Source organism: Rhinolophus sinicus, linkage group LG07, assembly GCF_036562045.2.
Source record: "Rhinolophus sinicus isolate RSC01 linkage group LG07, ASM3656204v1, whole genome shotgun sequence".
NCBI classification, from domain to species: domain Eukaryota; kingdom Metazoa; phylum Chordata; class Mammalia; order Chiroptera; family Rhinolophidae; genus Rhinolophus; species Rhinolophus sinicus.
Window position 1 is genome coordinate 86,147,050 of NC_133757.1, and position 8,790 is coordinate 86,155,839.

Below are 8,790 nucleotides of genomic sequence, written 5' to 3' on the forward strand. Positions count from 1 at the left end.
TGCACATTAGGGCAGAAAAAAGAGGTTTATGTCTGTCATTCAGCAAGATCACTAAATCATTACTGTTGCATTTAAAAATTTTTAAGGTGTTTCTTCTCATGCTGAAAATGAAGGCATTTCCATTTCCCCTCTAAAGCCATACTTTACAATTTAGGAAACTTAAATTTAGAAAAAATTGGATAACTAAAACCTAATTACTTAAACAATTTACTAAATTCAGCTTCGTGGTAAATTGATCTATCCTTGGAACTATGGAAAGATTCAGAGTTTGTCACCAAACATCAAAATTTTGTCCACTGTATGTCTGATATCCCATTTGGTGCTGTAGAAAATGAAACAAATGTGGCCCTTGCCCTTGGAATCTATGTGACCTACAACACTAATGCAGACTTAGAGGGCTTAGAGCACACCGAATGAATTCATAGGTCATATGGCTGTATTCATCTAAAAATTTGAAAGCACTCAAAAATTTAACACCAACTGAGAAATAACTCACAAGAAATCTAGTGATGCTTAACCAGAGATAAGTGATTGTTAACCTGACAATAAGGGTCCCAAGTCTTAACTCTGAGTTCATTAGCCCTCACCAAAGACCACATCTACTTCAGCAACAGTGTTAGAAGCGTATCTCTTTCATCAAACAGGAAATCCATTGGCCAATTTAAATGGACACTATTAAAATATGAATTTTTGCTTAAAAACTGCCTCTCACTACCTTTCTATTATAGCAAGATGAAATTCCACTTCTTCATATCAAAATGGCACTTAAATTATTCGAAGTGTGTAAATGAAATAATTTAAATAATTTAAAATAATTTAAACATAAACTAAGGTTTTATGTTTCCATTCCCCTCTAGTTGCAATTATACTTTAAAGTTTACCCCTTTCTCTATCCTGTCACAAAGATCTGACAGCCTCCAGAGAAATGGCTGGGAAAAGCAAGGGAGTTTATTTGGGCAAGACACCATTGCTCTTTACTCTGAAATTCTTGCAAATGTCACCTCCAGAGGACACTGGGCAATGACTGATTGGTTTAGCATCCCACCTCAGGAGAAACTGCCATCCAGCTCTAAAATAACCAAACATCCGATTGTTTTTACTATTTTAGTACTTATCTAACATAATACAGACAATTGTACATGAAATTTTAATTCTATTTCAGATTAAACATATCTTTGATGCAGAAATAGAGGAAGTATTAGGCTTAATCTGGTTAAAATATCCTTTCCATTCATTCATTCATTCATTCATTCATTCATTCATTCATTCATAGCTATACTTACGGAATGCTGACTAAATGCTACAAATTTATTAACGTGTTTAAATAAGATGGAATCCTTGACTTAATCATGAGATACAGCCCAGTGATAAATTAGGGAAAGACAATTAGGTATTCAAATAAATGTAATAAAGATGAATGGTTCCCTCTTTTTTAAATACTGTGTTTCCCCGAAAATAAGACCTAGCCAGACCATGAGCTGTAATGTGTCTTTTGGAGCAAAAATTGATGTAAGACCCGGTCTTATTTTACTATAAGACTGGGTATAATATAATATAATATAATATATAGTATATAATATATAATAATATAATACTGGGTCATATAATATAATATAACATAATATAATAATACCGGGTCTTATATTAATTTTTGCTCCAAAAGACATTAGAGCTGATGGTCCGGCTGGGTCTTATTTTCAGGGAAACAGGGTAATTGTACTGTATAAGCAACATATCCAAGCGCTCGCTGCTGGGTTGGAACATGTCTGCAAAATTAGGATAATGATACCCACTTTGCAGAACTGTTCATAATGAGTGAGGTTGGTCTTATTTACATACCAGATAACTATTATTTGTCTTTGGGCCCCCACTGCCTTTAGTACAATGATTTGCATATTTTAACTCAATAAGCATCAACTGAAATGAGTCAACTGTTGCCCTAAGTCAGCTCTAGATGGTCTTGTGTTTAGTGTATGCTAACTATAATGTTTCTCCTTACCGTTTCAAAGCTATAGAAGACTTTTTCAAGATAAGTCAAGGACAGAGCCTGGTGGGTTTGAGATGGGAATTTTCAAACTCACATGATAATCTTAGGATCCTCTATTGTCTTGGTTTAGTGTCAATAATCCCTAGTTATTATTTACATATTAGCACCTTCTACAAATGAGGAGTCTAAGAGCTGAGACCAGCTCCCAGGCATCCTGACTCTATAATTACTACATGGCCTCCTTTGTGAAAGTTTTCATGTGTGCTTTTAACATCACTTAATCGAAGACAGCTATTTTCCTTGAACTCTTGATTGGCCTGCCAGTTTCCTCAAGGGAAGCCAATCCAGCTAGATTTTAATCTCTCTACATTGTGGCCTTAGCTATAAAAGTCTTAGCAGAGGTTTTAATGGCCAAGATTTAAGTAAATTTAACAGATAGGCCAGTGGGTGTTCTAATTACATACACCATTAAAGGGCTTTATGTGAGGATTTTGAACATTACTATGAAAAGAATAGTCCACGTGCAGCACAATTTACCAGCGGGAAAGATTTCAGTGTCCTAGAAAAGTTTCATATAAAAAGGAAGCAAGGAAAATGAAAAGGCACAGCGTTCAACAGACTCGAAAGGAAGCGTGGTATTCTCTTGGCTCTTTGCTCTCCAACAGGTAAAATACTTTGTATTTCTAGTACTTGTTTTCTAGACTGTATACTATCGTCTGTCTGTAGGGCATTTGACACCCTCAGGGCTAAGTCCAGGTGTGAGGGTGTCTAAAGAGATCTTGATCTTCACTGTCCTTGATAGCCCTGGCTACAGAGATCCAGCCTTTGGGAAACTGCAACAACTCATTGACCAGTATTTGATTTTGTCTTTAGCCTCTTCCCATCAAATGCAAATTAATTTGTAGGCTCTCTGTGAGAATTCCACATGCCATTAGATAATTGGAGGCTGCCTTGGCTAGAGAGGCATCTGGTCTGGGCCCAAGTGATTTGAAAAGCGTTGAGTTCTCTCTCATTCTTACAGATGGTCCAGCCAGCACTAATGAGTGGAAGATGAGAGGACAGATACTCAGCAAAATGTCCCACATCAGTACCACAGTGTAGCCATTTAATGTCAAGCAACTTTCTCTCAGCCAGAAATTCTTAGCAGGAGCTACTTAGCAGAAGAGTGGCCCAATTCCCTTTATCTCAGGAATGGTACAATTGAAAACCAATCACAGAGGGGACAGTGTTAAGACAAAGGTGAACTTGATACGGGAGCAATCATGGGGTTTTGATCACGAAATAATGAAAAATAGAATACTTTTAGTTCCAAAAGTACTAAACATGTGAGTTTTAAAATACTGTTTTTGTCCCCAATGGCTATGAAATTCAAAGCAAGCAAGTGGGTGGTGTGTTTCTATTCTGTGTGTGAAAACTGTAGGTGACACCTACCTCCATCTTCTATAGCATTCGTGACACAAATGTCAGGCCTTTCATCAGAGGTCTTTACCTTTTGCATAACCCCGTCTGAGTCTATGTTGATTGTTCATTGATATTCCTTAGAATGCAGCCAATTTCAAAACTTCTAGCTGGACTTATTCTGCTGACGTTATGTGTGGTGGGCTGCTCCAGCCAGCACTGGTCCTATGGATTGCGCCCTGGAGGAAAGAGAAATGCAGAAAATTTGATTGACTCTTTCAAAGAGGTAAGTCTCTCTCAGCTTCAAAGTAAGACGTGGCTTATTTGGTTCAATGTATCTATCCTAATAGTCTGTGTACATCCCTATAGTGGTACTGTGGGCCTCACCCTAGGGATTCCAGGGGTGTTAAGACACTTAGGAAGTAAATTCCTGCTTTCAGTTCAGACAGGGATTAATGAGACACAGAAGAGGAACAATTCCAAGAGAATTCAGCAACAAGTGTAAAACAGTGAATTGTACTCTGAGCATATAGAATTGCCAAAGGAATTAGAAGCCATGGGTTGGAGCCAGGGTCTCTAGAGCAAGACGACTCTAGGATTTGGATGGAAAACCTGAGACTGTCTGCTTTTTTTTTTTTTCTTTTATCTTTTAAAAATATCTATGATATGAGGTCAGCGGTAAATTTTATAACTTAAAAGTGTCCTTATCAAGGGTGCATGCTCTCTAATTTCTTTTATATGTAGCAAAGAAGTTGGAGGCCACTAGAGTAGAGGCAAGCCCAAGGAGACAAAATAAATACTGGAAAAATATGCTGGATTTGACTTCATATAAATTAGATTTCAGTACTAGTACCAGCACTAACAGAGGGTACTTGGTTTTTTTATCTAGAAAATGCGACTTTTTGGGATGATATAAGGATTACATGAGAGATGCCATATATGTTAGCTGGTCAATCCAAAAAAATGTTAGTGGATTAATAAAAGCCTGTTTCTGTTATTGTTTTTTTAAGTTGATGGGAAACAAACTAGGCCCGAAAGAATGAGTGAATCTGGGCTGGAACACTTAATATAGGCCCAAGAATGGGAAACTTAGCTAGAGAAACCTAAAACCATTTAGTTTTCATTGGAATGAAATCTCTCCTTTTGGAGAAATAATAAAAATTATTTAGTATGAAATAAGAAGCCCCAGAATTTGAAGTCTCCTTTCCACAGATATCCACAGATTATATGTGAAGCAACTCTCATTTAACTATGACATACTTATTGTGTTTCCCCGAAAATAACACCTAGCCAGACAATCAGCTCTAATGGGTCTTTTGGAGCAAAAATTAATATAAGACTCGGTATTATATTATATTATATTATATTATATTATATTATATTATATTATATTATCATATAAGACTTGGTCTTATATTATAGTAAAATAAGACCAGGTCTTATATTAATTTTTGCTCCAAAAGACACATTAGAGCTGATTGTCCAGCTAGGTCTTATTTTCAGGGAAACACGGTAGTAAAAACTAGAAAATAAAAATCAACACTATTCATAATTATAAGCTCTTGTATTTTTTGCATACTGTCCCCTCATGAGGTTAGAAGTACTTCATTCTCATCATCACTAGAGAGAAAATATCATCTGTCCTTACTATCACCATTACCTCCAGAACCCTATACCAATCAGCAAACATGGCTGACGGTGGATTTATGTTCTTAAAATCTCCATCCCAGTCCTGCAGCTTTCTTAGTCCCACATCCACCTTGACTTCATGTTCCACAGATGATTTTTAATGGAAATGAAAAATCCCATTTTATTTCATCTCCCTCTCCAAGAATCACATTGTTTTTCTTCAGATAGCCCAAGAGGTTGATCAACTAGAAGAACCTCAGCGCTTCGAATGTACCATTCACCAGCCACGCTCTGCCCTCAGGGACCTGAAAGGAGCTCTGGTGAGTTACAGTGATAACATGGAACTTTGGAGATGGAGTGGCCCTTGGTACCTCGTCTTAGGGTGTCAGGTGTCTACTTAGGGCAACCACCTCTCAGCCACCGGAAGCTTCCCTTCCTGACCGCCTGATTCTTCCTGTGGTGAATCCCTCACTATCTCATGACACCCCCTACTGGTTAGACAGCACTAACGAATTGAAATCTCCCCGTAACCTTTATCTGCTAATATTGGTTCTCCCCTTTGGGATGACAGACAAAACTCTTCTTCCCACTGCTCCTGTCAGTTCTTCGAGAAGGTTCATCAGCGCCCCATTTCTTCTCTAGGTAATCCACACCTCTCCACCGATTCTTCAGTTGTTCTTAATATGACATGGTTTTCCCTGGGAAATGTAGAAATCAAAAATGGTGCTCTAGTTTATTTTTATTTTCCCTTTGGAATAAAACATTCCAAACTAGTAAATATGTAATTCAGAGTCACATATTTGATTTCCAGTTTTCAGATTGGACTATAACAATCTCCAAATTTCCACCAAAACTGGAAATCTACTAACCCAATGTAAACTTCTGATGTTTTAAAAAAGTATAAAGAGAACTGAGTATGTTAATTGAAACTTGAGTTCAATGTTGGCGTTCTCTGAGCTCCACGGTCCACTTATTTGTGGCAGTTAGAAAGCATTGCAGTTAATTCTGGCATGTCCAGGAGCAGGGAAAGCCTGAGTAAATCATATCTGAAGATCAACTATAATTCTCATTTTCTCCAGTGACTGGAAGGTTGCTACCCATAGGACAAAGAAAAAAAAGCAGACATCTTTATTTCCTTTCTTTTTTCAAATCCTACTTACTGCATGACAAAAGTAATAGCAAGCAGTAGAAATTTCCCAAACATAACTTCAGAAAGAAGGAATCGAGGCAAAACCTAGGTTAATAGCAAACTGAGAGATCAGACCTTTCTTTCACCTCCTTCCTCGTATCCTATACTTAAATTATTAATGTAGATTTTATGTTTGTTATAAACAACTTTAAAAGACATGATCTTTAGTACTGTCTAGTGCACAAAAGCAAATGGATCTATTCTTTCTAGACTGATTATTTTAGAAATTAACATACCAAAAACATCAGGAAATTCAGTTAGTAAAATCAACCTTGATATATTTGTTGCTCACATATTTTTCAGGAAAATCTGATTGAAGAAGAAACTGGACAGAAGAAGATTTAAATCCACTGGGCCAGAAGGATTGACAATACTTAAGAAGTAGAATTCTGACTCTGTGACCCATTTAATATCTGTCTGTAAATGGTGTGAATCTCTTCCACCAAGTTGCACATAATTCGTAAAAAAGTAGCATTGTGAATAAAGTGGCATAAATGTTGTCTTTCTCTCAGATCTCTGGTGGGGGAGAGACACTGTAAGCCCAGCAAGGGGAGTCCTCCAAGTGTGTGTACAGGAGTGGACGGGAAGAGAGAGAACACAGTCACCACTATTGCTGCCTACAGGCATCTAGCTCGTGGCTACACCCACAAGGACAACAGTCCCAAAAAAGCTGATTCAGCTCTAGTTTTCTATGGGATTGTAGCTTTCTTTTTGACCATAGTTTACAGGAGTTAGATGGGGCCCTGGCCAAGGCTTCCTCCCCAGATTGTCACCCATCCCTTTGAAAGTCAACCGGAACCTGAGAGAGATGGAGGGTCAAGGCCTCACTGGGTTCCTAGTCCGAAGTTTCTTCTGGGTCCACATGGTCCTTCAAAGTTCACCAGAGCGAGTGGTGCACACTGAGTTTGGGGACCAAGGCCTAAACATAACAGTGTTCACCTGCCTGATCTTTTTGGTATTTCTCTTGAGAAATGCTACGGAGTGTACAGTCAGTGGAAGACAGGACTCAGGTGTTGTTATGCCCCCTGATCAGATAACATGGTGACCATTCTCCACAAAGAAGAGTGTCAGATTTGTGCGAGACATATGCATAAATATTTTCATTAACCCTCCTAAAGACCTAAGAAAGTAGGTGTTACTGTTTTCCCTTTGAAATGAGGAAACTGGGAGTTTGAGAGAGTTTCAGAGACCTATCCAGGTGTGTCAGGTATGGTCAGTGCTCCTACCGTGTTTCCCCGAAAATAAGACCTACCCCCAAAATAAGCCCCAGTTAAGATCGTCAGCCAGACGGAAGCATTTCATACATTATGACGATGTTCCAGAAGAAGATGACATGACTGTATTTGAGTAAGTGTAGATTGTTGTACATGAAAAAATAAGACATCCCCTGCAAATACGCCCTAATGTGTCTTTTGGAGCAAAAATTAATGTAAGACCTGGTCTTATTTTCAGGGAAATAGGTATAAGACCCTGTCTTATTTTCGGAGAAACATGGTATATGATGAGCAGCCAATGGAATTGGACTTGGAAGCTCGGTTATTTAATTAGAGACAGGATACTGGGGTTCCTGTGTCAATTAATGTAGAGGTTCCAGACACCATGACTCTAACATTCTCATTTATCCTTATAACTTTCTAGTGACTATGAGACCATTTGGAAAACTATGAAACCATTTGGAAAACTCAAATTTCAGATAACTTGTCTCATGTCACAGCAACAAATTGTGCCTGTATTCACACGGCAAAGATCTAGACCTTTTTTTCCTCTTTTAACCAAAGGGGTGGAACCTTCTTCCTCTGCTCCCCAGCACCATATCTCTAAAAAGGGCAAGACCTATACTAAGGAATTTGAACAGGGGTCAGAAACATTCCAAGGAGAGAAAACCCTCCCTTTTAAATACAAATATTTGCTACCGTACAATGCTAGATTTCCCAAATGTCTCCACTTGAGGAATCTCTACAACGGAATCCAAGAACTTCTTCACTCCAACTTCATAAGATTAGGCAGTCATCAGGACCACACTCTGCTTTATGGAACAAAAGGCAAATTGCATGATTTCATTGATTGATACATATCAGGCAGGATGAGAGGCTTCCAGTTGTCAATCACTAATATGTGTGTGTGTATATATATATTTGTTTGTTTTACAAAACCAGTATCATTTACAATCTCTACATTAATTAAAATATTATACAAAGATGGCAATATACTCACTTATTTTATACATCCTGTTTGGGGTCTCAGGTTTCCTTTGCCAAACCTTGTCTTTGGAAAATTTCTTTCAAGCCAGCTGTGGGCCTCCCTGAATGGGATGCAAAGATGCCCATCCTGACGTTGATATTAGAGGCTTGGGATGGCATCCAGTAGTTTGCAATTTATATGAACATGTTAGATATTTGATTCTCAAATACCCAAGTCACTAAGGGGAAGGAGAGTGAAAATGACTTCATTATTAAAATTATAAGCATTTTCCTGAATCTGAAGAACTAACTCATCAATGTGGCTTAAAAAAAAAAGAAAGAAAAGAAAGAAAAAGGCTGTAGCCTTTCGAAATAAAGGGTGGGAAGACATACATGATCCACTTAAG

At 37.9% G+C, this 8,790-nt stretch overlaps 1 protein-coding gene across 1 annotated transcript; it reads left to right on the forward strand.

The window, feature by feature from the left end:
- The first annotated feature begins 2,595 nt into the window (after positions 1-2,595).
- On the forward strand, positions 2,596-6,702 carry GNRH1 (gonadotropin releasing hormone 1). The gene is made up of 4 exons (XM_019714185.2): positions 2,596-2,652; positions 3,530-3,671; positions 5,239-5,334; positions 6,507-6,702. The coding sequence occupies exons 2-4, from the start codon at positions 3,531-3,533 to the stop codon at positions 6,546-6,548; spliced, it is 279 nt and encodes a 92-aa protein (XP_019569744.2). The 5' UTR covers positions 2,596-2,652; position 3,530; the 3' UTR covers positions 6,549-6,702.
- The last annotated feature ends 2,088 nt before the right edge of the window (positions 6,703-8,790 follow it).

Coding starts and splice junctions, on each gene's coding strand:
- GNRH1 (XM_019714185.2), top strand. CDS start 3,531: ATGCAGCCAATTTCAAAACTTCTAGCTGGACTTATTCTGCTGACGTTA. Junction 3,672..5,238: donor TGATTGACTCTTTCAAAGAG/GTAAGTCTCTCT, acceptor GTTTTTCTTCAG/ATAGCCCAAGAGGTTGATCA. Junction 5,335..6,506: donor GGGACCTGAAAGGAGCTCTG/GTGAGTTACAGT, acceptor CATATTTTTCAG/GAAAATCTGATTGAAGAAGA.